Source organism: Rissa tridactyla, chromosome 7, assembly GCF_028500815.1.
Source record: "Rissa tridactyla isolate bRisTri1 chromosome 7, bRisTri1.patW.cur.20221130, whole genome shotgun sequence".
NCBI lineage: Eukaryota > Metazoa > Chordata > Aves > Charadriiformes > Laridae > Rissa > Rissa tridactyla.
The window spans coordinates 41,284,406-41,311,623 of record NC_071472.1 but is presented as its reverse complement, the minus strand read 5'-3'; the positions used below and the strand labels follow the sequence as shown (position 1 = coordinate 41,311,623).

Genomic DNA, 27,218 nt, shown 5'->3' with positions numbered 1-27,218 from the left:
CTTTTGAATGTCCAATTCCATAACAAGCAGGGCGGCTCCGAAACCTTCCCCTCTGGCTTTACACCGCGCCCCCCCCACCCCCGACCTCGGCGGCAATTAGCATATAGGAAGGGGGACGGGGGGGACGGACGGAAAGACGGGCCTCGGCGAGGGAAAAAAAAAAAAAAAAAAACACAACAAAAAAACAATTTAAAACCGGGCGTTTAAAAATAGAAGTGCTGAATCATGAGTCCGCCGACAAACTTCACCCCAGCGGCTGTGAGGGGAGGCGGCGGCGGAAAGAAGTGTGTGTGGGGAGGCGGGGGGGGGGACGACGCGGCCGTTGCTCTGAGGGGGGCGGCGCGCGCCCGCCTGAGGCGCGGAGCGCACGCGGCGGCGGCGGCACTTGTCCTCTAATCGATTGCCGAGCGCGCTGAGCGGCCCTGCCGGCGCGGGCACCCGCCCCCCGCGCCCCCCCGCACACCACCCCCCCCACCCCCCCCCCCCTCCGCCGCCGCTGCTTCGCCGCGACGGCCCCGTACGGGGCCGTCGCGGCGAAGCAGCGGAGGGGGGGGGGGGGAGGGTGCGTGTGCCCGCGCCGGCGCGTTTCCGTGCGCGTCCATGCGGGTGTGTGTGAGTGCGTGTCCGTGAGTGCGGGCGGGTGCCGCCGCCGCCGCCGGATCGGTTTCTCGGGGTTTGACCAGCTGTCCCAGGCTAACCCCCGTCTGGCTGAAGATGGAGGAAGTAAAAACAGGATTACCCTTAGCTACGGCTCCGCTGCCTTAGTTGCCGGGAGCCGACGGCCGTGCACACCAAACACATCCAACCACCCCTCCAACTAGGGAGCCGACACTAATAAAAAACACAAACAAAAGGGGGAATGGAAGTGATTCACTGCCTGCGCGGCTGAGGTAAATCTGCGCCTGGCTTCTTTATATTTCTTTTTATTTTCCTCTCTCTCCTCCCCCCCCCCCCTCCCCGTCCTTCCCACCTTCTTTCCCCTCCTCACCCCGGTCTTTCTTTCCCCGGTGGGGAGGACACCTCCGAGGCGGCGGCGGCGGGGACGGCGGGGCTGGCTCTTGTCTGTGTCTGTTTGTGCGCTGTGTCCCCGGCTAAAGTGCGGTTGTGCAGCATCTCCCGCACGGCGGTGGGCTCCGCTGACTTGTTGCTGGTACCCCACCCCCTCAAAAAAAAAAAAAAAAACCCCAAAAAAACCCAAAACCAACCAAAACCCACCTAAAACCTAAAAAAAAAATGCCCCCAAATGCACCCCGAGCGGGCGGCGGGCGTGCGTGTGCCGGGGCTCGCTCGCTCCGTTAGTCAGCGCCGGCCCCAACTGCCATTTCCCTCAGCGCCCGCCGCCACCTGCGGGCCCCCGGGGGGCTGCGGCCTGGCGCGGCGGCGAGGGGGCACCGGTGTGTGTGTGTGTGTGCTGGGGGGGTGTGTGCGTGGAAAGGACAGGGAGAAAATGGAATAAGCTGAGAAATGAGACAGGACTTCCATGACTTTGACAGATTGTGGTCTGGGCGGGGAGCGGCAGGGATGAGGCGCCCAGGGCCGGAGCAGCGCTCCGGGAAGTTGGCCTAGGTCTCTTGCGCGGGGTGTGAGAGCGTCTGCCGGGACCCCCCCGTCCCCTCCCTCCCCAGACCCCCCTCGCCCCATCCCGCCCCGCATCCCCTCCTCTCCTCCCCCCCTTCCCTGGTTTTCGTGCCGATCCGTAAGGAACCGGTGGATCAAGTTTTCATCTCTCTCTCTCTCCCTCCCCGCTGGTTAATCGCATTGCTGTAGCACCGGCTGACCTCCCTCCCTTCCTCTCCCTCTCTTTTTTTTTTTTTTGTTCTTCATCTTTCTTCAAAGTATGTGCCGTTCCTGAGCGCCTTTCCCCGCCGGCTCATCCCCGGGGCTGCCCGGCTCCGCATGCCCCACCTGTAAGTGCCGGGGGCGGGTTTCTCTCCCCTTCCCCTCTCCCTCTCCCTCCCCCCCCCCCCTTCCCCTCTTTTTAAAAAATATTTGCTAAACTTTCCCCATCCTGCCGTGTCTTCAGCCTGAGCAAAACTCTCTCTCTCCATTCGTTGTGGAGAGGGAGGCTTAGCAGCTGGGATTTGCCATCACCAGCCTAAAAACGGTTACCAAACTTTTTCTTTCCTCCCCCCCCCCGGTCCTCCTCCCTCCCTGGAAGAAATAAAAAATAAAAATCAAACCGTGTTTTAATTTCGGTTATGGATGGTTCTGTGTTTCTTTTTGTCGTCCTTTCTCTTCCTCCTCCCTTCCTCCCCTTTCTTTCCTTCCACTTCATTGGCTGGGATGATCTTTCCCTGTTGCTTCTGATGTTTCTTTCTTTTTCTCAGTGTGTGCCTGCCTACCTGGACTAGGGGGAAGATAAGGTAATTTTGAAGGGTTTGAGGAAGCGGCTTACCTGTTTTTAAAACTTTTTTTTTTTTTTGGGAGATCTCTTTTTAAGAGTCCTGTGAAAATCAGTAATTGAAGAGAGTTTGGTAGCAGCTGGGCAGGTTGAAATTTAAGTGTTATGTGCTGAATGCCTTGGGAATTTGATCTGCTTTATACCAAAGAAGAGCACAGAGAAAAGTATTTATTTATTGGGGGGAAAGGCATGGGGGAGAGGAGGGGGAGGAAAGCAGGTTAAGAGAGGGGGAGGGAAGTGGTTTTGGAGACAAGAAGTGAAGCTGCCTGTTTTCCAGTAAGTAATGGAGAAATTCCAGGAGCCAGGGCTAAATATACTTGGCGATCAATACAGAAATGGCTCATTGTGAATAATTTAGCTGCCTGGTGCAGTGAGAGTTTTGAAACTAAAGGCAAAAAAGAGGCCGTGGAGGGAGAGAGGAAATAAAATTCTCCTCTGGTCATGTCAGATTCTTAACTTTTCCACTTAAAAGAACATAGTTATGATTATTGATCTCTCTCTCTCTTTCTTTTTTTTTTCCTCAATATATATCAAATGATAGCTAGGGGGTGTCATTCTATACAGTTACTTGGGTTTCTGGAAAGTAATAGCTTGTTCTGTGTCAGCAAAGTGCTTCCAGAAACTTTAAGATTGCTTCATGCCACAAAATGCATGATCTGGGAGTATTAAGTGTGACGTTCGGCCCCATGCTGTGGCAGATAAATGGGGTTAGAGTGAACAGGTGCGTGTACAGGTGTGCGTGCGCGCGTTCGGTGGTGTGAGACAAAGAGTTGTAATAACTGTCTGGAAGGGGAACGGACGCAGGCGGGCTTTATTTTGTTTAGATCAGGATGAAGTCTCTTGGAGTGCCTGTGAAAAGAGCAATTGTTAATTGTAGCCATCTCCTCAAAGTCTGTTCTGGCTGCGAGAGTTGATAATTGATAAAGCATTACCATCCCGGCTTGAACAAAACAAGTGGAAAGTCAGGGGAAAAAACCTCTCAGATCAGGTAAAAATGCAAGTGGGGAACAGAGAGGGGTACGGTCAGACCAAGGTGATCCCAGTGCCCCCTGCCCAGGAGGCAGCTGCATTTCTCTACGGGGATAATTTGCAGGAAGAGTTTCAGTGCTTTGCAAATGAGTACATGGCGGTACACTTGCGTTTCTCTAGGCAATGGTTGCAACAGCAGTAAAATGGGCAACTACTTAGGGCTTTAAGTAAGTTTAATCATCTAATGGTTGATACTGACAGGCGTCTTTGAGGGTGTACTTTTCTGCCTTGCAGCACTGCACTTTGACTATGGAAGCAGAGGCTGCTGATGGATATATAACATGTAAGTAGTCATTTCATTTGATTATTCTGAATTAGTTTCCTTTTTCCGCTACCCTTTCTATAATGCAGACGCCTGAAACTTTAGCTTCCTTGTATATGGTCTTTGCTTTGAGATGATGCCGAATTAATAGCATTTAAACATAAACTTTGTGTGTGACTGAAAAATGCATGGGGATGCGTGCATGGGTGAGTAGCTCTAGGTTTAAATATTTGCTGAGGATGAATGAACTTTGCAAATGAGAGAGAGTTCATCTTCAGAAATTCAAATTGCAGCCAAAAACTTTTTATGCCTTTCACTATGCATTTCGCCCATTTTCTGTGTCAGGGCAAAATGTCTTAGTTTGAGTGCTTTGTTTAACTGTCAGTTAACCGAGAGCTTTGAGGGGGGAAAGTCTGTGTGGCAAAGTGCTCCTTCAGTCTTCTGCCCAGCCCCGAGTCTCAGCCTCTGCTAATGGAAAAGTAATCCTAACTTCTCTTGAGACAAAGCAGCTGGGGCAAGATTTGTCATAGGTGTGTGCATAGAAGACAGGTGGCAGTAGGTTTGAGGGGGCTGTTAAAATCAGTCAGTCAAACATCTGCCTGTGGCCACTGAGTTTTTATAGTCTCTGAAAGACCCCGCTGGTAAAGGAGGGAAGGGCAGGGGCGAAGGGAGTGAGCGAGGCGCGCTTTTTTAATGGTTGTGTCACTCTGCTGAAGAAGGGGATGGAAACTTACAGGGGACTTGTTTTGTGAAAGCAGGTGACAATGAGCTTTCGCCAGAAAGGGAGCGCTCCGGCATGGCCATTGACCTCACCTCCAGCACACCCAACGGGCAGCACACCTCCCCCAGTCACATGGCAAGCAGTAAGTCTCCTCTTAAACATCTTCCTAGCAGCCTCTTTGGGTTAGTCGGGTCCTCCGGGTCTTCAGTTTGCTTACTGGGTCTGTAGGAGTTGATAATAAAAGAAGAGAAGGACAGGATAGATTATTTTTTTTTGTTGTTTTCCTTTTCTTTTTTTTCTTGTTCATGCTGGTGTCTCATCTAAACATGAACGGGATTGCTAGTCTGAACTATCCCAAGGTGGCATTTGAGAGCTGGTCCTTACCTGTTCCAGGTAGGAAAACCCTAGGTTTGACATGTGCTGGTTTTGTTTCATCAGGTTTTGAAATCCGAATGGAAATTGTTGTTGTTATTATTATTACTTACTGTGCTTCCCAAAACACCTTGAAGTAGCTTTATTTGAAAACAAACAAATTTTATTTACAAAAAGACTTTACTCTGGCAAAAGTATAAAGTTAAGGTGTCTGGGTTTGATGACAGGTTGTATTTTACTATTCCGTGTAGAAACTTCAGCATCCTATTCATTGCCTCAGCTTTGCCTTGGCAAGTCCAAAAGCGGCTGGGATAATTGGAAGTTTATGGGGCTCGATAGTTGATTCTCTAACAAACTGAAAGGATTTTGGTTTAGAATGTCGAGGAGAAATTAAGAAAATGTAGAGATTTAGGCATCTACTGAGAGCGTCACATGCTGGTAATATTTTTGTAATTATTTTCATATTATACTTTGGAGGTGGATAAATGTAGTTTACCCACATCTCATAAAACCAACATCCTTTCTTTTGTGAGTGAGTGCCATGGCTTGTTTTACTGTTGGTTACAATGTTACATGAAGATATTTGCCTTAAAGTACCTCTGTACTAGTATTCAAAAATAACTTAACATGCTTTGCTTCCAAGATAATTTCAGAGGGTTCCTCTCTATGTGATACTAATTTTCTTTCCAGTGTGTGTACTATAGTTCCATATTTATCTTTTTAAACTGAGTGTGTAATACCCCACCGAAAACCGTGAAAGAAAAAGAGGGCTTTTAGGGTTGCTTGCTTTAAAATACAGTGTGTTGCCTTCAGAGTCTTTCTTGCTGAGAAAAAGATGTTACTTTCCTTTAAGAATTCTTCTTTCCTCCTGCAAATTATGAGTAAAACGCAGTTTTTATGAGCCTTTAAAACTGAGGGTTATTATGAAGATCTCCCAATTATATACATGTTGCTAGAGAATATGATTGCTAATACTCTGGACTGAACTTTATATGACAACCGATCATAATTCAGCATCTTTAGACAATTCCAATCCTGCTGCACTGGGATTCTGATATATTTTATTATGTTGTAAAAGTTTTACTACTCACTTTCTTCATTTTCTTTGTTTCCTTTTTATTAATGGGAAGCCTTCATTGGAAGGGGGGAAAAAAGCTCCCTGTTTTAAATCTTCTTTATAATCTAGACTAAAAACCGGAGTCAAATTAGGGAATAAAAAGATCTAGGATGAAGTCATGCAAAAATACTTTAACACATTCAGTATTTTCATGTTCTTTGTGTTAACGTTTTCAATGATTTTTAAGCTTCGTTAATTTTTGCAACACACATGTATCCGCAGCCTTGGTGAATATCTTATTTTTTTAGATGTGTTTTTTGGCCTCTCACAGGTGTCTCAACTGCTTTCATCAGCGCTGCTCTGCATTAAGCATGTACTGCTGTTGGAAAAATTAGGGGCTCTGCCTGGGTTTCCTAAGCCAAGCAAAACTCAACCTTCTTAAATTGGTTGTAATTTATTTACTCTTTGCAGGCATAAGAATGTTTTGCAGAAAGGCGGTTTGTTCTGTCTTAAACATGGAAGGTATTGATTAGAGGTTGTCGGCTTTTGTGGCAGCTGTTACCTTGGTTCATTTAAGGTTTTTGGCCAAATCTTGAATCTGGCATGTGTAGACTAAATCGCCAGGCTGTGCTTTAGAGCTTTCCACCTGTTTCGTGGGGTACAGGAAATCCTTTTAAAGGTTCAGTAACTGAGGGGCCCATGACCTCCTTTTTTTCTTTTTTTGTGCTTCTTCTTTTTTTTTTTTTTTTTACTTTAATTTTCTTTTTAGGAGAGGTGGAGGTGGGAGTGTAAGGAAGAATAGCTGTTTGAAATATTTTGTATGAATTTGGTAGCTCACAACGGATTGACCCATCATAGGAAGTGCCTGCATTGTGTTTCAGTATGGTTTTAATTTCTAGTGGAGTCACTGGAGACTGACGTGCTGTTGGCCTGCCCAGGGCATGTCATTCTGGCTGGGTAGGGTTTGCTAACGGGAGAAGGTGGTACGTGGATCAGGCCCCAGATGTTTCGCTCCCGATTTTGTTGCCAGTTGCCCCAAGAAGGTGGATGGCCCTATTTATCTGTGCGCTCAGGATATGCACCTGCAGGGTAGAGATCTAAGTTTTGACCTTTGTTCTTGTGTTCCATTGAATTGTTTTCAACCACAGCTCTTAATTTAGCCTTAATTTGCGTCTGGCTCAAACAGAGACAAAACCATGAGAAGGAAATTTCTTGGATCTGTACTGAAACGACTGAGCAGTGCTCTCCCAGCAACAGTAAAATTATGTGCTAGGTAAAGAGTTTTCTATGTTCATTAGCCCCTGGCAATCCTTGTTAGTAGGAGTTCTGGCTGGGCTACTGATATTTTCAGGTTCTGTTCCAAAAGGTTTCGGGTTAAATATTTTGGCTTGTGTTGGAAAGTTGTCTACTGCATCCTTTAACCTATTATCGTTTTCAAGTATCTAGACGGGATATATAGGTTATGGATGGGGCTTACACTCAATTTTCCTTGTGAATGAGATGATCCTGAAAGATAAATCACAGTAAATCGCCTGTCATAGCTAACTAATGATCTTACATGTACCTTACGGTATGTATCTGCCTTTAGCAGAATACAGTATATATGTTGGCAGATGCTGTGTTCTAAAATACTTTATTGTCATTTTATGTAAGCAAAGATTTAAAATATGTGTAAACAGCCAAACTGAATACGTTGATAGATCATCTCACTTTCCTCTACAGCAAAAGACAAATTAGTGCTGTACCTGCTGGGTACAGATGATACATTTACATAGCCCCAAATCTGGAAGTCCAGATTTTCTTCTGATCTTTGGTAGGAAAACTCTTCCAAGTGCTGACATGCAGAGCTGGGCGTCAAAGGCCTGTTCAATTAACTTCGTGTTGGTACTAGAGAGTTCCCTGTATGGCCCTAAAAGCCCTCCTCTAGACCCCACCGAGTTCAAGGGGGTCTGTCTTGTTGCCTTTGGTGAGTGTTGAACTGGGTTATAAGTGATCAGGAACCTCAGAATAGGAACTGGCATGCTAATTAAAGGCTGTTGGGGAATCTTTATAAAAGAGGCTTTAAAAAGAAATAATTCCCAGTTGCCTCCTCGTAATACCATGCTGAGTTCTTACTGTAGTTATTTGAGATATATATTACTTTTTTTTTTTCCCTGCGGGTTAAAATGGACTTAGAAGAATGTCCCCTTTGGAAACAGAGTTGTTCGGTTAGTTGACTCAGTGACCGCTTTGTATATGAAGGATACTTCTCTAAGACCACTTGCCTGGTGTCGCATGGAAAATAGGAACAGCAGCTATTAGCATCTGACAGTTAGTGGCAAAAGAAATTTCCTTTTAAATTAGAGACTTTACAGTGCATGTCCTAGATAACTTTCTTATCTTTGCTTTCATAGACAAAAGGAGCCATTAAACGAAACAGAGTCAGAACAATCATAAATATCAAACTCAACATCTGATGTTTGAAACTGATTAAAATTGTGGTACGCTTTCAAGATGTGTTTATAGTAGCTTAAAGTGTTACTAAGTTATGAGAAATAATTTATTAAGAAAATAAGCATTGTCAACTGACTCTGCTGAAAATAATGAGACAATTGCATTTTCTCCATGGCGGGGAATGATCACGCAGTTATCTGACAAGATAACTGTTGGGACAACAGTATTGAGTGATTTCAGCAGCAGTATTTAAAGAGAACTCGGGCAAGGTCTTATAATGTAGCCAATACTCTATTCCCAGTGATCGGGGTGTACTGGGGTAGACTATCACTTTTTTTTTTGGTAACTTCAAAGCCCCAAATCTGTCTTGATTACTTTCATTTTTCAACTCTAAATTGTCATATAAGCCCTGTTTTGTCACAGTTGTGTTGCCCTGAGCAGAAAGTTTCATGTACCACAGCAGCATCAGCACCACATCTGTATGGATAAAGAAAATGTAACCGTGCAGTCTGCCTTTTGGAATGAAAATGCGTAAAATTAGAGGTTGCTTCATGCCTCAGCTACGTGGCAAACAAGCATTGCCATCGCCAGGGTCTGCAGCACAGGCATGTGAGGCTGGACCTTGCACTGGGATTCTTTTTGGCTCAGTATGTGTATTTTTTCAGTAGGATGAGGTGATGGAGGCTGAGCTTCTGCAGGCAGCTTTTCTTTAGGGAGGGTAGTTGAGGCTGTCTGGGCTGGGCTGCAGGGGGGAAAACTGAATTAGTACTTTGAGGGAGTCACTCCCCTGACACGTGCACTGGGGCATGAAGAATTCTGGCAGCCAAACTGCTGTGGTCTGAAGTGGGGATTCAGGTCTCCGGTTCTTCCAAATATCTTGGAAAGTGTGAAACACTGCATATGGTGCTTAAAAACTTGGACTGGAAAACCTTAAGATGCTGAGGAATCTCTTTCCTCGGTGGACTTTAAGGAGTAGGGTAGGCAACATTTATTGGTCTGGGTATCTTTGGGCGTGCCCCAGTGAAGGGAGGTGGGCTTTTGATAGTCATTTGAGAAGTCCTGCAGTCCTTTGTGTCTGACTTTCCAAGCCTGACAGTTTGATGTTTAGAGAGCTCAGCTGTGGAATTTCACAGTGATGCCCAATACAGATGTACCTGTGGTTTTACAGGTTGATGGGTGGCGAAGACACGTTTTGCCAAGATGAGCTTCGACATAAGGGATGAGCTCAATAAAGTGTGGCAGGGAACTGCCCGAAGTGAGCTACTTTGACACTTAGAGAAGCAATGACTTTGTTTCAGTATTTTAACCTCAGACTCCCTGAGGATTGCCAGGGAAATAATACTCATGAGAGTTTTAGCCACTGGGTTTAGCTTTCTTGAAGTTTAAGGAGGAAAAATAAAGCAATAAAAAATAATAACCAAAAAAGAGGTGAGGGTTTAAACAGAAATATAAAATCTAGGGTTTTGTCCACACATGTGAAACCGAAGTTCTGCACAATAGTGTTACGCTGTTTCTTTTTTTTTTCTTATTAAAAAAAAAAAATCACCTGGAAATTAAATACCTGTGGGATGCACCTTGGATTGTTGTACCTTCATAAACGTCACCTTATATTTTTCACACTGGTACGGTTAAAATCATGAAGTAGTTCCTCTGATACAAAATCTGTGTGTAGATGAAAACTGAGTAGCTGCTGAAACTACTAGGTGTTTAAGTAACTACTCTCTGTGGCTCACACTTCAATGGTGGAGGGTTCCCCCGTGTGTTTTTCCATATCTTCTGTCACGGTGTCTCTGGCATTCCCTGTGGAATCAGGCACTCGGCTGCAAAAACATTCCTCTCTCTCGGTGAGTGTTATAACGAGGGTGGAGCGAAATGATCAGTTAATCTCATTAAATAGGTTTTTATTCATTCTGATGGAAGTCTCCTGAGAGGTCATCTGCCAGGACTTTGTTGCAGCACACACCTTTCTTGGGGAGCTTCTGTTATTCTCTTGGACTGTCAGGTTCGGTTAACTTTCCTTGGTACACACCCTGTTACAACACTCAGTGCTCTTGCTAGCTTTGTAGTCAGCAAGTTTGCAATGTTTGCTTCTGGAATTTCAGTTCCTTCTCAGACATGCCAACAAAAAGAGCAATCCTAATCTTCCTTGAAATGTGTCACTTTGATAGCAGCTGGACGATGAGATACCCATTAGAGAGCGCTCTGTCTTTCCGATCCCTGAATCTGGGGGAAGGTGCCACTCCTGTTGAAATCGATGAGTGTGTTTTTCCTGGGAAATTGGATTGAGGGCTTTTCTCTAGTCCTCTGGCTAAATGGCAGTTTGCAGGACTAGGTCTTACAGGTGAAAATGCAGCTACCTGCATCATTTTTGTGCATTACTGAGAGGGAGCAGTGCTTATTCTCCTTCCAGTGCCAAGAAGGCATCTTGGAGGAGCGATGCTATTCTAGCCAGGAGGAAAAGGCATAGCCCTCTTCTGCTTTTTCCTCAGTAGTTGCAGTGAATAAAAACTCCTTGGGGGATCCACCTTGAAGCAGCTCTGTAGAAAATTTAAAAGAAGGCTGTGCCACTGCTCTCTACAGTAACAAGACCTGTTGCCAGCCTGCGTGGAGAACCTCTGTCACGGCATGTTGTCCCTCGCCCAGAGCGGTGAACACTTGTTTGGGGTCCAGGCAGCCGACTGCTGCGCCCCAATGGAAGGCAGCAAAGCTGCGATTATCCCCAAGAAGCAATGAGACTTGACAGGTATGGCTCTGGGCGAGATGACCAGACGCCCAGATTTTGTCCTGACTCTTGTCATTGGAGGGGAGTCCCTTCATGTTTCTGTGCTGCTTTTTTCCTCTCTTGCCTTTTTTCTGAGTGACAGAGGCCGTAGATCATTCAAGATGGAGGTTTAGATGGCACATGTTAGGCCTTGTCAAAAGTAGGAACTTTATTATGATAGCTGCTTTGCTTAGGGGTTGTTTTACATTTAATTTTTGTAGCCCTGTAATGAGACATGTTCAGAAGTACCTTAATACCAGCGTAGCTTATTTCCTGTCCCGCACAGGAATAATTGTGGTAGTCCTAAAGCACCCTGGTCTGGTGTGATTACATTAGAGCAACCACAGCATTTTAACTCTTCCCGTACAGCTGAGCGTTACCAGGTCTGTGTGCGGACAAACCCCTATTTACACCGCCCAGCAAAACGTGCCCTTGATCCAGAGCCAGGTCTACATTACTGGCTTCTGTTGGTACCACGGTGTCAGCCTGTGGCTTTGAAGAGCTGTAATCCCTCACAGGTGGAGCGATGCTGGCAGAAGCTCCTGCTATGAGTGTAGTCCTGGCTGGCAGGGTCACCTGCAAGTGGTGTTGCAGGTGGTACACTGGAGCGTGTCGTAAGACAGCAGGCGCTGTTCCTGGAAAAGCATGGGGTTGATTTACCCCCCTCGTTTCTGATAGGTCATTTAAATTTCTGTAAATCAGAACCTCCAATTTATTTTTTTTAACTGACTTTTGCTTTCTTCACACCTCTTATTTTTGACCCTGCTTACGAGTTTTTGTGTTTGTTTCTTTAATGCTGTGTGGCCAAGGCATAGGACAACAGAGGTGGTGGGCTCTGTGTGTGTGGTACCCACTCTTTTAGCTCACAGCTGTCCGGAGAGGTCAGAGGGCTCTCGGTCTCCCCTCTGGTGAAGCTGAGATTGCCTGTCAGGTGCCTGTGCCCTCTCAGGAACAGGGGGAACACCTGTCGGTGGCTGGAGGTCAGTCCTAGGGCCAAACTGCACTCCCAGCCCTGGCGTGGAAGGGATGAATATCTGCATCTACCAGCCAGTGGAGAATGAAAAAGACAGCAGAGTTGAAGTGCATCATCTCCTAAACAGGTAGGGGTCCCTCTTCTTGGCAGGCTGTGGATTTTATGCAAGGTATGGGCCAAGGAATCTGGTTCACTCCAGACCTACCTCCACTCTCCCCACCATGGCTTCTTGTTACTTGGAGAAGCTGCACAGACTGGTTTTTGTTGGTTTTTTTCCCCACCCCCTCTTTCTGCTGAGGCGTTGGTACCACCTGTGAGGCTGTTCTGGGCACAGGAATAGTCACTGCAGTAGGGGAGGCAGAAGGGAAGACTAGTGGGAATATTAAAGTCCATTCCCTACCCCTGGGCTGGAGATCTGAGGATTCAGGTCTACTGTCCGCCCTGAAGCTTTGTGCGGTGGGGACAGAAGACCCAGCCGCATCTTTGTGCTGTTGATGTCAGGTCCATTGTCCTGGGGGGTGGAGGTCTGAAGCAGTTTCCAAAGAAGGTAGAACGTACTGAAGCACAGAAAATCCATTCACCTTGTCTGCCTCTCTTGTCTGTCACCTTTTTTCTCATGAAGTTTCCTCTTACGTGAAGAGGTAAGACAGTACCTGCTTCATCTCCAGCTAATGGAAGATCTGGGCAGGGCTTGCAATAGAGGTGCTCCGTTTGCAGTTAAGGCACATATGCAACAAAGCTCGAGTTTCTGATGCGGGATATTTTCTTGTTTATTCCCTTTGTTCCTCTACTTAAAAAAAAAACAAACAAGTGTTAACCTAAAGGTATCTATGCTGTGATGTTCAACAGTAGGCTGGAGTCTTCTCAGCTCTTTATCAGTCATGTTTCCCTTACATTCCCCTAAGCCTCCAAAAAATCACGAATTCCGTCAGAAGAAAGTGATGTTGTCCTGGTATTTCTCAAGGGACATGTGCTCCCTCAGTCCGTGAAAGGTGTGTTGGTGAGTGCCGCAGAAAGCTGGCTGAAGAGGCCTGTGATATGCCCAAGTCCATGTTAATTTTTCTCATAATTACTCTTTGATTTGGGAATGTGTGTGTGTGCAGTCGTATGAGAATTCACACCTACTCTTTCCTAGTCCCCAGCTCAGCTTTTGGACATTTTATGATTTCCTTTGCAGGCAAATGTGCTCTCTTAGGTAATGGTCTAGCCATAAATCACAAATGGGGAGGATTTTTGGTAACTGTATCTGTGCATCCTTTAAACTCCAGCAGCGTGAATTTAACACCCGCTTCTGTCCAAAGAGCAGCAAACAGGATGGCATGAATTGCCTTCTTTTGAAAATGAAAGAAGTTGTCTCTTTCTGTATGAAAACAGCAAGTCTTTTTACACAGAAGAGGTATGAGCTCGATTCATCTGGGGAAGAGTAGCTATTCTCTTTAAATCATGGATGGTTTAAAAGTTTCCAGGAAAGAGTTGCAGTAGATCGAAGACCTTGTTCTGGTTAGCAGCCAGGTCTGTGATAAAGGGGAGAAGGCTCAGGCAAAAGAAGAAAATGGGGTTTGGTTTTGGTGAGTTTTATTTCTTGAGAAATTAGTATCCTGCAGTGTGCGTTTTGCCTTGTCCAGAAAATTGCCCCGAAGGGTAACAAATCTTATTAATTAGTGGGTTTGCATACTGCTTTTAGTTGTCCGTTCCTAGGTATGGTCTTTGTATTGCACGTTGTAGTATTGTGGTGAGGGGCCTCTCTCCCTGCACCTCTAGAGCTTGGTCTGGCACGTGCGCAAAGTTTGCCCCAGTACAGAAATATTTTAGAAGACACTGTTGTGCCTTAAATTCACTCAGTGCTTTAATCCTCATCACCTTTCAGATGTAGGCATGTCCTAGACATAGATGCGTGTAATAGTTTTACAGTTTAATCTCCCCAAATTGGGTCAACTTTACCCGTTGTTTTGACCTTGTTACCAGAACAGGTGGTTCCTGTGTGAGTTTAATACACCTCCATGCAGCTGTGTGGAACAATCTGGGATGTCAGCTTTACTTGGAACCTCCTGTTTGAAATTTTTCCTCTCACTTAAATACACAGACCTCTCTCTCCATCACTGTTAAGCATTATCCTTTGGATAATCTGTTCTTCTAGAATGTAATGTAATAATATCTCCTCATTATATCATGCTTTTTCAACAATAAATCTTTAAGAGCCTCACAAAGGATGCCGGTTACAAGAGATACAAATGGGTGAATAAAATTATAGGATGAAGAGGTGGAGAAAAATTAGAGAAATCAGTATTAGTATGAATTCAGCTCCTATAGGTGGGAGGCAGTCAGCTTCATCATCTGTGTATTTGACTTCAAAATGTCAGATTATAGGTAGCCCTCAAGAGTTCAGAAGAATTATACTCTAGTTTTGTGTTTAAGGGTCAAGTAGTATATGACATTAGCAGACTATGACAGCACTGTGAGCTTTATTCTTGTGTCCTCTTAAATTTGTATTCTGTCAGTTGCACAATTTCTGTATTTCTCCAAAATCCCATGCACTCGTATGTGAATCCCAAAGCAGAGTGTTCTCAGAGTATAAATGTTATCACCAGTCAGCTGCCCCCAAATTACCTAATACCAAGTAGAGAAAGTTGGCAGCTGGAAAAAAATTTTGAAAATGTGTCCAGCCTTGGCTTATGACAAGCCTGTACATGTGCGATGTGTGTAAATACAAACTGAAGGCACTTATAGAGAGTTTTGGTCACATACAATAGAGATGTATAGGCTTGAAAAATATTAGAATCATGCAAGTCTCATGAAATTAGGAAGCCAGAGAGAGGAGGGGTATGTGAATTGTGCCTCTGCTGAAGGAAAAGCTATTAAGCGCCACCCTCTTCAAATGTCATATGCATGGGAAAAAGTTGCTGGAAGCCAGTCTCTAAGTCTGCTGCTCCAAGAACCTACTTTTTGTTAGATGTTTGTGCAAAATCACCTCGCTGGTCGGACTGTGAGACCAGACGTGACTCAGGCTATCAGCACATAACATGGTTTCAGGCTGCCTTCTTACTGCGCTTGCATTAAAATCCTGTAAAGAGGCATTTGCTTTTTCTCACACTTTTAAAGTGCTTCGTTTATTTAATGTCATTAGCGCTATTGTTACTTAAATTTAGCTTCTGACTGGTAACCATTAAATATTTATAGGAAAATCGATAGTAGTGAGATTTTTGCTATAGTAAATATATATCACATATGTATTCAAAACCAAAGCAAACTGCAGTGCATTCCAGGAAATAATCTATAATGATGCTCTGTAAAGTACTTGCTCATCTTCATGTCAAGATGCTTTATCTGTGTCCCAACTGGAGCCGTTTCTGCAGCGGAACCCTGGTTGGTGTTTTTTAATAGCTTACAGCAACAGAGTACAGTGCCTTAGGAAAAGAGTAAAAATAGTGTTTTCATTGTAGCAACATGAATGATAATTGCAGTAAAATTATCCAGGGTTCTTTAGTGACTGTATGTGGGGAGATCCCTAAGTTTTGTGTTGTGTCTGATAGACAGGACCCCAGCACCAGACAACTGGGCTCGCAGAGGACGGCTGCGCTGAGGTATCGCTTCTGCTTTGCTTATGCTGATTGCTATCATCCCTTCTGTTTTCTCAAACACGTGAATGTCGTTGGGTGCCCCAGCTTGTCATGTTTTCCTCGCCTTTGCTGTGGCATCCGAACACCCTTATGAAACTAGTGGGGTGTGAGAGTCCCTTTGAGGAATTTCTGACGTGTCTCCTGTGAGTACTTGGGTCTGGGTGGAGGCAAAACCAGCCCTGCGTTTGGGAGGGGGAAAGTGGTTTTGAGAGAAGGGGGCAATGTGGCAACTGCAGGTGATGGTTTAAAACCATTTAAAACCATTTAAAACCAACGCCTAGTTAAAAAACTGGGACTGTGACCTTAATCGGGCCTCAGAGGCAGGCAAGAGTTCATTGGAGGGGTGCGGACAAAGGTGTGAAATACAGGACACCTGATGTGTGGACAAGACAATTTCTTCTCCAGCTTGGGTCTCTGCATCATTTTCTCATGTAAATGGAACAGGTCTTGGTAGACCATCAAGGAGATGACCCGAGTTAATTGTTCTGTCCAGGTGTTTCGGAAGGGGGAAAGCTTCCTTATGAGCTGGCGACAAAATTTCAATTTATAATTATGACTGTAGTTTATAATAATAATTCTAATTATATATATAAACAGTTTAATCTACTATAATGTAATATGGTAACATTTGCTGCGCTTTGGCTGCTTTCAGATAGTGAAAATGTGCTGGTGGTTGTTGGCTAGGATTCAGAAACATTTGTCAAAATTTTGTGCGCTATGCGAACAACGAAATTTTGTGTGGATTAAGCAATTATTAATTCTTATCCATTATCCATCAGATAAAACTACAACTAACTCATTAACCAAAATTAATCATAAATAAAGCTGATCTGTTGTTGAGGAGGCTAATTAGAACAGTAATTGTGTAATGATGATGCATTTAATTTCAAAATGCGGATTTAAAAGCTACTCCTTTTGGCAGCAATGGAGCAAGGTGTTCTGAAATGAAGCGGGATGCTTATCGCTATCGCTGTCACTCTCCTCTCAATTAATACCACCAGGATTGCCCGTGTTTTCAGTCTTATTAGTGTCCTAGGGGACGCCCAGAAATGTCCTAATTCCGCCCGCATTGAAGCCAGTAGTTAAACTGGGTTTTTTTGACTTCAATGGGAAGAAGGTGCTCCCTGGAAGCACCGTTGTAAGACGTTGCAGGCTCCAGGGTTTACTGCCGGAGCAGCGCATCCACGGGCCTGAGCTCTGGGAATACGGGCTGTGCTTTGGGATTTGCTGCTGACTTGCCATGGAGATAGAGCTGGAGTTTCAAGCCAACAAAACTGAATTGTGACTCAATGTTTTAAAAATGATTGAGTGAGTAATTTTCCATGCAGTTTCATTACAGTATCTTTTGCCCCGAGGATTATTTACTGTAGATTAACTCCCAGCAGTTTTTCACTGCTATATGTAATCTGGAATTTTAATAAGAAAGGAATTGTTTAAATAGGATAGTGGTTTTATCCCAAATTGCCCAGTTCTAATGGTAAAATTGGCATCGCTAGTAAAATCAGCAGTTGTACCTGCTAGTTTGTATGCATAGTTTCTTAATTTATTTATTTTCTAATCTGCTGACAAAATATATTTAATGCTATTATGAGGTGTTGGGTTTTTTAGCATAGTATGTTTTATTTTAACAAACTGCTGTTTGAATCATTAACATAGAAATGGGCACTGGATAAAGAATATATGATTCACCTTGTTTCATCATTTGTAATCACTACTGATTTTTTTTCCTTCTGACTTGGTTTAGAGGGAATTACTGAGCTGAAACATTACATTGATCTTGAATGTTCCTACTAATCACACTTGATAGGAATATTGAGCATAAATACATTTTACCTATTTTATTTTTAACTTTTCCTCTGTGAGTTGTGGGGTTGGGGTTTGGGGTTTTTTTTGTTTTTTTTTTTTTTTCCCCTTGTGCTTCCTGGTTCATGGGGAGAAAAACCCTACGAGCATGTTTTAGTTACATCACTAATATTAGAACTGAGTAATCGGGTGGCTTTGGCAGCAGTCTCGTTTATAAATTGTTGGTGAGCAGATGGCTCACCAAGTTGGCATGCCAACTCTCAACTTTCACAATCATGAGTCAAGTTTTAAATCGCAAGATTGCCTTGCATGCCATGAGATTATTTTGTGTGTGTGTGTTTGTTTAATAAATGTAATTCTTGATGTACCCTCTCGTTTCTGAGCTGTGCTTTGCACTGAAGCATGGCTTTTCAGCCATCTCTGGGGTTGGGAATGCCTTTTTTTTCTTAATTTAATGAAAGTGGAGACTTTTGTAGTTGCTTATCTGGAAATCTTGCTGCTAAGAAAAAACAGTAAATACCGGGCTAAGAGATATAAAAGTGAGACTTGGCAACACGGGCTAACATCAAATAGTTCCAATGGCTGAGATCCTTTAGGATTACACTTTTAGCAGCTCCTGGTTTGTAGGTGCAATGATTTGCTAGAAATTATTTGCTGGTATCTGTAATCCTGGGTATGCAAATCTGTGCCAATTTGTTTGTTTCCTGAATGCAGGGCTGAAGTCGTTAGGCGGCATGGAGTGCAAATGTTACATTTTGAAATGCAAGAGTGAATATTTTCTGTAAGCAAAATGTAGCGATAAGAAAAGAGAGCTGAGCTGGAGTGCTCAGATGTTAGCACTGAGAAAAGGGTCAGATCTTGAGAATTTGGACAAATATTACTGAGAAAAGGGTCAGATCTTGAGAATTTGGACAAATATTACTGGAAGGACTTTTTTCTTTTTTTTCTTTTTCTCTTTTCTTTTTTTTCTTTTTAAGCTATTCCTTCAGCTAAAATTAACATGGTGTATGTGGGTTATAATGCATTGTGGGACCTGTTACAGAATGATAATTGGACCTTATTTCTAAATGATTCCACACAAAGTGTGTGGTTGTAAATGCTGAACAACTGCATTTTATCCATAATCATGTAATTGGTGTGTGCAGCTAATTAGTGTGTGTTCAATTTAGGCCTAGATTTTTTGGAAATGTCTCCTGTTGTGGTCCTGATTTAGCAAAGCTCTTAAACAGATGATTAACTTCCATTGGCTTTAATAGGACTTAAGGACATTCTTAATCAGGGCCATTGTGTCAAATCGTGCGTCTTGGTGACAATCGGAACAACCTGCCAGAGCCGTAGTAAAAATATCTGTGGGTCCTCCTTAAATTTAGATTAATCATTTCTTTAACCTGCGAAGCATTTTGGTTCAGAATCTGAAACTCTGTGTGAATCTCGTGCTCGTTCTTTTTTTAAAGCAAGCAGTTATTGTCACAATCTAATTGTATGTATAAAGTTTAAAGATTTTAACTAGCTTGGCAGGAGGCTGTTTACATCGAATCTGCTCAATACACCTTTGAGATGGAGAAGAAGAAAATATGCATCTGAGAGCGCCTCGCTGGAATATAAATGTCAGCGCTGATAGATATCTATGATAGAAAATTTGTGTGGGAGTAATAATTTAGTAATAAAATAGGTCAAATTAATTCTTATGCTGAAGGGGATACCTTACAATAACCATTTTGTAGTTTTATGTTTGACAGTTTGCTCTGCATTATGTGGATAGGTGGAGCTGAGATAATGTAATCCATTTCCAATTGTAAACAAGATTGCTTTAAGAGCTGCTGTAGTAAGATGCGTGTTGGCTGACTTTAAGCTGAAAGGTAATTGCCTCTGAATATTAATGTGCATGTGGGGATTTTGTTTTTAATTCTGGGATTTCATCTTTGCCCTATAGCAGCTCTGAAGAGGCCCTTGTTTTCCCAAACCCCACTTTGCTGCTAATTGAAGCTGATGGCAAGTGTTGCACTTTGGGCCCTTTGCTTTTATTTTATGTGGCCTGTGTACCTTGGAGACAACGCTTCTTTCTTTGGCTGTTTTATTTTTTGTTAACCACCTTTTGAGTAGATTAAGGGTTTTTTTGGAGATGTTCTTACCGTCCTGGAGCAGCTAGGACTAGTTCCTGGGCTAGGGGAGGAATGAGAGGTTATGAGAAAGGTAATTTAATTGTAGCCACTAATTTAATTGTAGCCTCTTAGAGAAATGAGAGTTAAGGTACTGATCCTGTGCTGTGTAGCTGGAGAGCTTCACAGAAGTCATGTAGGACTTAGCCAAAGCCCACTGCGCTTTGTGGGAGATTCTCCATCTTGATTCCACACGTTCCTGGAGCAGACCGCTATAATGGGGGCACGTTGTAGGCAGTGACAAGCTTACTCTGGGGGAACATCAACTGGCTGTGTTTGTATATGAAATTGTTTTGGGCATGTAAGGGAAGGTAAGGCAGATTACAGTCAAGTGGTACCTTGTCTTTCCATTTAAATTCTAGCACTTGGCTTCTACGAGCTGTTCCATTGCCCACTGCTTGAGCGAGACTCAGTGCTGGGTACCATGGGACTGGTGTTGAGGAGGGTGTAACTGCAGCTCTGCTCCGGAGCAGACGGCAGTCGAACAGCGCTGCAGGCACTCCAGAATCTGTTGTGTGCCAGGTTTTAACCTGCACGTGTTTTAATGGCACTGGATGTGTGGGCTGTCATTAGTTAGGGCTGTTTAAAGATGTTATGACTGGCAAGTGCCCCACATGCCCTTCTAGCGTTCAAAGCAGAGTTCAATGTGCCTCGTTCTCTGTGGCAATGCCAGCAGGTTTTCTAAAAAAGAAAAAGCAAACAACAAAATGGGGTATTTTTAGCTTGGATCGATTCGCTGATCCAGTTTACTGCATGGTCTCACGCAGCGGGAGGGTGGTGTCTGAGCAGGGGTGGGAGCTCCTGGTGCTGGTGTTTCTGCAGAGGCAAAGGTACGCAGAGCTGTGCTAATGCCTGGAGCTAACAGAGCTGCAAATTGTGTTGGTCAAGGAGGCAGGGTTGGCTGTTCTGCCGCCTCTGCCCTGCTGCAAAGGGTGGTCACCTCTTGCAGAGAGAGGCGGCCAGCAGCTCAGAGCCACTGGCTTCATAACCAGCCCTTTTGCAGGTTGCCGGTAGCTTGTGGCTCACAGTTGGACTATAACCTCGTATAACGTCTCTAGTTAAACAGTGGGCTGAAGAGAGATGGTGTTATGGGTGGCAACCACTAAACAGAGCCAGACTTGAATCTTCCACATTCCTGCACCTTGCACCAACTTTGGGCCATTGAGGTTTCTGTTTTAGAATGATTTTAAATTTCCATTGTGCCCTGTCTCCAGTGGTTTGGTCTGACACTTCTTGAAGTCAAGGGGAGTCCTTGTGGTAATTCAGTCATTTTTGCAACGGGATGCTGCTTGTAGCAAAGCTAAAAAATTACTTAGCTACAGAAACATTCGACTGTAGGCTGGTAAGCAGAAAAAGTGAGGGTGTGTGGGTTTGTGAATGTATGTTGCCCATTAAGGAGTCTCACTCTTGCTGGGGCTGCTTCATTACTGTGATAAAAATAACATAAAAGGATTCTAATAACTAATTAACTTGTTCACTAATGGATCAAGCATTGTCTTAAGGGCAGCAGTTTAATAGAGTCCGTTTAATGAAAGTTGACTGGAGGTATGTCCTGTGGCTATTACAAACTTTGTTTTATAATAGCATGTATTTTTCAGTAGCTCCTTGCTATGCTGTAATGTGGTTGGAGTGGGAGAAGTAGAAAACTGGCCATTTCCCGGCAGATAACGATAAGTTTCTACTCAGTCAGAATGCTCTATACACTGTGATAGGTTTATAATTATTATCCTAAGATTGATGTTTTTTGGGGGGAGTGTAAATTTGTGCAAGAGTAATCCATTAAGAAATCAATAATCATTCCATCCTGAAATGCAGTTTCTCTACAACATTATAAATACACACCAAAGATTTGAAACTGCTTGTCTCCCGTTCTCCGCCCCCCTCCTGCCGCTTCCCTGAACTCCAAGTTCAATGTCCTTTGCTGTGTTGGAGAAGCAATTATGTGGTAGGACTCTTCTGTTGGAAAAAAACAAGGGCGGTAGTATTAGCATGATCCTGAGAGCCAGTAAAACTTTTTAGTGTGAACTTTGCTTTCCCTCTGGTACCCATTCAATCTTGGGGAAATCCCCCTCTGCTCTGCCTTGGTTTCATCCCTGGTAGATGGGGCTGATGAAGATTCATGCCTTGGCTCTCTGTAGAGGACTGCGAAGCCGAAATGTTGTATGAGTGTGAAGTCGTGGTATGTGTGTGTTTCCTTTTCCTCACTCTTTCTCCTCATTCAGCCTCGGTTCCTCATGTAACAGTAGAGAGGTTTGACTATCAGCGGCCAGCACATCCTGCAGGACTTCCCTTTTTGCTCTGAATTCTCCCCAGTTGGGCAAACATGTTTTCAAAATGCTGCTATAAGTTATCCCTTGATCTAGAGAGCTGGAAACCTACTTTATCTCAGAGTAAAGGTGTTTGTAGCTGATAAATAGTAGACTGTATGAGGGAGACTGAGAGTATTATTTACGTTTCTCAGTTCAAGTCTAAATTATATGGAGCGAAGTGCCAGGCCAGTCTGGTTTTGATCTTGCAAAGAAATTTGTGGATGGGGCAGGGAGATGCTATTACTGTAGTAAGAGCCACAAAGCATGGGGTACTTCTAGTATTACATTTCCATGTCTTTTATATTCATTCTTCCTCTACTTCCTTTTTGCTAGAGCTGGTTGAAAAATCAATTTTAATGAAAAACATCTCATTTTTCTGTTTGAGTTTAAATTACTATTACTTTTAGCCAGCTCTGCTGTTGATTGAAAAATGGGTCATTCTTTAAGGTTAAAGTTGTATTTTACATCCATGATATTTGTTATTCAGGCTTAATTTCACTCTGTTTTCTCATCTGCCCCAATAAAAGGTGTACTTGGCTTGGGATGTGTGGTAACTCCGTACCTGCCTTTTACTCTTCTGAGAACGTTGTCATCTAGTGCATGGATGCTCACCAGCCTTTTCACCTTTGAGAGGGACAAAAAGACCAGAGTGTTAATCACATCTTCCCTTTTGAGATTTGAGAATCTCAGGTTACATCCAGAGGTCTAGCAAGCGTAAAGTGTGAGGTTTTGCTTGTGATTTGGCACATGTATACCTTGACTTATCAGAGCCAGGCCACGGGAATACCCACACGGGTAGAATTATTAACGTATTTCAGCATTCATAGGCTTGCGTCTTAGGCAGCGGGTGTGGAAGAGCTGGTGGTGAGTGAAACTGGACACTTAAAAGCCAAACACTGCTTCTCATCTGCAAAGTTGCTCTAAAACAATTTAAGGCTACTGTCGTGGTGAATTCCCTCACTGTAATCCTGTATGGGGAAGAACTTGCACACATGGCTTGATTGTGGGGCAGCTCGACTTTCACTGGTTCGCACTGGAAAGCGTGAAGTTGCGACGCTAATAGGAAAAGGCCCAGGTGCCAGCAAAAAAAGTTGCTCTCGTCAATTGTGTTCAGTAGGTTTCCTTTCAGCATAGACTTTTTGTCTGGTGAATTGCTTTTTTTCTTCTTTAGGGCCACAAACCCCATACCGGGTTGCTTTCCCATCAATAAAGAATACTTCTTCGTTTACCTAAAACTGTCCGTCTTGCTCAGATGCTGGTAGCCTGTGAGTTTAGTGAGGGCTTGCACTTTGTGGGTTTTGACTCTTCTTAATTCAAGGCCTTGTAACTTGCGTCACTTCTCCGTTGGCCCACGTACTGATCAATGGCTTTTATACATCAACACAATTCTTAATTTTGAAAAACACTTCCCTCCCCCCCCCCCCCCCCCAAGTCAACTTATGATATATAAGCAGCAGCTGATTGACAGCTGATTTTTCTGCAATGATTTGCTGACTTGTTCATGCAAATGACACGTGGCTTTTCAGCGAAATAGGAAGACTTTATCGCATCTTTTTGGGTTTTACCCATTACCATTTTTTTCCAGTGGTTTGCAGAATGGTGAGTGCTAAAAGCCCAATATCAGCTCACAGGATGCTGAGTTTAACAGATAGGGCTTTATTAGCTCTCAGTTGCATTTGTCTTTACTTCACAAGTCTCTGTTTAGAATTACCTGTGAGTGGTTATTTTCCAGTGTGGTTTTCTAAGACAAACCTCTTTTTTTTTTTTTTTTTTTCTTCTTTTTGTTGTTGCTGCCGGTTTTTTGAACTACTAAAAGCTCATCACCATGTATGTAACTGTTATGAATGTGTATGCATTCACCGATCGCTTGAAAGGGAACTTACAGAAATTGTTATAAGTGGCTCTTTGGAAAGAAAATTCTTCAAAGAGAAATATTTAACAAATTGAACGATTAAGAGATGCCATCTCAATCAATAAGGTTGAGCTAATTGGCTGGGTACAAAGCATTTTTAAACAACTTTCCTGAAGATTCTGCATATTAGAGTGCCTCTCTAGTGAGGCTAGACTGCGAGGCTACTTTCAAAGCCCAATTTCTTCTAGAAAGTGCTTATTTTCAATATCTTTTTTTCTAATTTCCAGACCCCCAAACCATTTTGCATTGTAGCTATGGGTCTCACTGAGTGAATTGAATATTGTTTAGTAACACCTTTCTTCTTTTGTGTGTGTGTGTGCCCCCCAGGAGTATCCCATGCTCTAGTGACTGCAGACTGCTGCTCTAAAAAACAGTCGCCAGCCACTCTCAGCCCACGGGTAATAACAGTGCTGCAAACATATTGTATTCAGGTCTCTGTGTCACCTCATTTTTCTGTTTCTGCTGCTGTGAGCATTATCAAACTCTTCCAAGTGCAACACGTTGACCACAAGCCACATGTTAGGGCCAGCAGTCCTAAACTGCTACTTCACCTTCGTGCTTGTAGACATGGCTTAAAACCCTATCGGAATTAACAGGAAAAAAGAACCCCAAACTAGTGCTAGCAGGCTATGTATAAGGTTCAGAAAGGGCATTTCATCCAAGGATTTCAAAGCCCTCTTTTACAACGGACAAGCAGTGTCCTCTGTACTTTCAGAGGATGGAGATGGGAGAAGAGCTTACCCTCCGTTTTAGCAAGAGCTGCCTGTCTGTGGGATGCCTCACTTGGGATATTGTAGCCTTGCCTGACTTTTAGAGATGATGTGGGTTGCTAGACTGTTTGAAAATGGGTCAAGAATACATGAAGTTGGACTCTTCATGAGTTGGTCCTGAGTGACTTGGTCGACGACATGCAGCGAGTCAGCGACTGAGCCACAAACAAGCTGAAACGCCTGTCTGTCAGCTATGGCTTCACTTCACCAGACCAGCGTTTCTCATTCTGTGGCTTGTGTAGAAGTATTAAATGTGTTTAATGAAGCTCCCTCCCTATTTTTTTTTATTTTTTTTATTCCCCCAAATGTCACCTCTAAAACTGTAGGAAAGAAAGAAATCCCTAGCATAAAATCAGTAGAATTAAGTAGTTCAAAGCAAAATGCTTTCTCTTCCTTAAATGCTTTTCCTTTAAATTGTTCTTTGCTTTTGGCCCACCAAAGGTCACCACTGAGACTCAAAAGCTGAAGGAGGGTAATCATTTTCGAATCATTTGAACAATGCTGTATTCGAATGGAGAAATGTTAACAAATTTTGTTCAGGCTAATGCTCCCTAGCTCGGTTGGGAAAAGGAGGGGGGAGTAAATCATTGAGTAGGTATATCTTCCATTCAGCAGGAGCTGCACATGATGGGATTATTAGTATTTCTAAACTAAAGCCCCTGACAGATCCTTGGATGCTTAAAGCTGTTGTGATGCTTTACCAGATGGTTCAGAAACTCAGACTGGAATATCTCATTGGCTGGTGCTGAACAATGACATTTCAAACCCACACGTTCATTTGGATTTTAATTTTCAGGAGGATTAAAGCTTTTTGGGATATGGGCTGTCTCTTTCCATATATATACTCAGCACCTTATGTAGTTTAGATGCTTTTGCAGTGTCTTTATAACTCCTCATGTTACTTAGGAAGGAGCAGTTTGAATGGTTGCATGTTGTTAGCCGTATACCTGGTCCAGCAAAGTGCAGGCAGGACGGGCGTGCGAGCTGCTGCCTCAGTGCAACGAGGATGACGATGGCAACTGCTTTATCTGTATCTGGTAATTGTGTGAACAGGTGATTAGGCTGAACGTGCCATTTTTGACCCCATATCCTTCTGTTCCTTTCACTTTTCAAATCTTGTCTTTGAAGCCCCAGTCCGGCAACTAGTAATGCGTTTGCGTAGCTTTCTCCAGTGGAGCGCTGGTGTTCGCTCCTGCCGGCTGTCGAGCTGTTCGGCCCTGACCCCGCAAAGGGCTTTGAATGAGACCCCACTGCTCTGGGGGAGAAGACCAAAGGAAATGGGTTGGGTTTTACTCCCTTTCAGTCCTGTGGCGTTTTCAAAACAGGATAGAGTGCCCCTCTGGCAAAATCTAAGAAATTTTCAGGGCCTGCCAAGTTAGGCGGTCCTCCCCGGCTGCCCGCATGGCTGTCCTGGTTAGAACTAGGACCTTTCTGCTACTTCTGAGCTGCCCTGAAGCATGGATGGGAGTATCGCTCTTAAATGCCCTTCTAAATTCCTGAGGGCAAAGATTGCTATTTTGTTGTGTGTAGATATATCAGGTGGCAGTAGGTTACTGTGTAAAAATGTAAGTACACAGATGATTTTTGGGATCGGGGGAAGGATTTGAGCTTAGCGTTTGAGGAATGGAAAACTTATTTTTTAACGCTTGTTTAAACAACATGTTATCGCACATTTTAAGAACAATGAACCAGGATGCTTTGCTGTCAAGCCTGAGACGTTTTGCTTTCTTTCTGCCCTCTCCTGCCCCTGAACAACTCTATTAAGAGAAAAGCATCACTGGGGAAAGGGTTTGGTTATGTTGAGAAGAAAAAGGACGTTTTATATAATTATTTTATGTGTTAGACTGGTACATTCAATCCCACTGTTCTCCATATGATTCATTCTATTTGTACACGACTGTTGCACAGTATTAAATAATGTGCGTTTTTTCTCTCTTAAACAAGTATTCCCTTAGCTTGTCACAAAAAGCTGACACATGTTCATTCTTCACTCGGGGAGTTCTGCATCTGTCGACACTTCAGACATAATCAGTTTAGATTTCAGCAGCTGATTAGTGCTCACCTCTAACCAAACTGAGAAGCTGCTCCTCCAAATGGTAACAAATAATATCCTAATTAGTCCTCTGCATAACGATAGTGGGAGTCTTAGCTGAAAGCTACTGATCTCTGAGGCCTTTCTGTTCTAGTCCGCTGGCTTTACAGACTGTTATATCAACATTTATGCTGAGCTTTTATTCCCCCTGCCTCAAAATGCCTCACGGAGCAATTAATTATGCACCTGAAGATAGGCATTAGGCACGCAACAATATTCCACACACAGTTATGAACATTTCATTAGTGCCAGTTAATTTATGTATGATTATGAAAGCAAGAGGAGGAATGCCGGGCAGGACTCCAGGATTGTCCTATAGATGTTGAGTGTCCCTGGGAAGCTGTTTGACCTGGCCCAGCCGCTGCAGACGAGTGCAGCTCCTGCCACCTTTGATACTGGTTTGCTCAGAGCAGGAACCCCCAGAGTGAACGGAGCAGAAAATGAAGGGAGAAGGACAACAGGGAGAGCGACTCCTCTATACCCCAGTGACGGGCTGGTTGTGACAGCACCAGGTTTCACCAGGAAGTTTTAAATGGGTTTATGCTTT

At 43.7% G+C, this 27,218-nt stretch overlaps 1 protein-coding gene across 13 annotated transcripts in view; it reads left to right on the top strand.

The window, feature by feature from the left end:
- The first annotated feature begins 562 nt into the window (after window positions 1-562).
- IKZF2 (IKAROS family zinc finger 2) overlaps window positions 563-27,218 on the top strand; it is a 117,871-nt gene continuing 91,215 nt past the window's right edge. For 3 of the 13 annotated variants that reach the window (XM_054209297.1, XM_054209299.1, XM_054209292.1), the window contains exons 1-3: window positions 563-890; window positions 3,665-3,713; window positions 4,451-4,555. In XM_054209297.1, the coding sequence (XP_054065272.1) occupies window positions 3,680-3,713; window positions 4,451-4,555 (139 nt within the window). In that variant the 5' untranslated portion in view covers window positions 563-890; window positions 3,665-3,679. Of the gene's footprint in view, window positions 891-1,836; window positions 1,908-2,327; window positions 2,364-3,631; window positions 3,714-4,447; window positions 4,556-4,691; window positions 4,807-27,218 lie in introns of those variants that run through there. The other 10 variants (XM_054209296.1, XM_054209298.1, XM_054209288.1 and 7 more) reach the window with 8 other exon arrangements.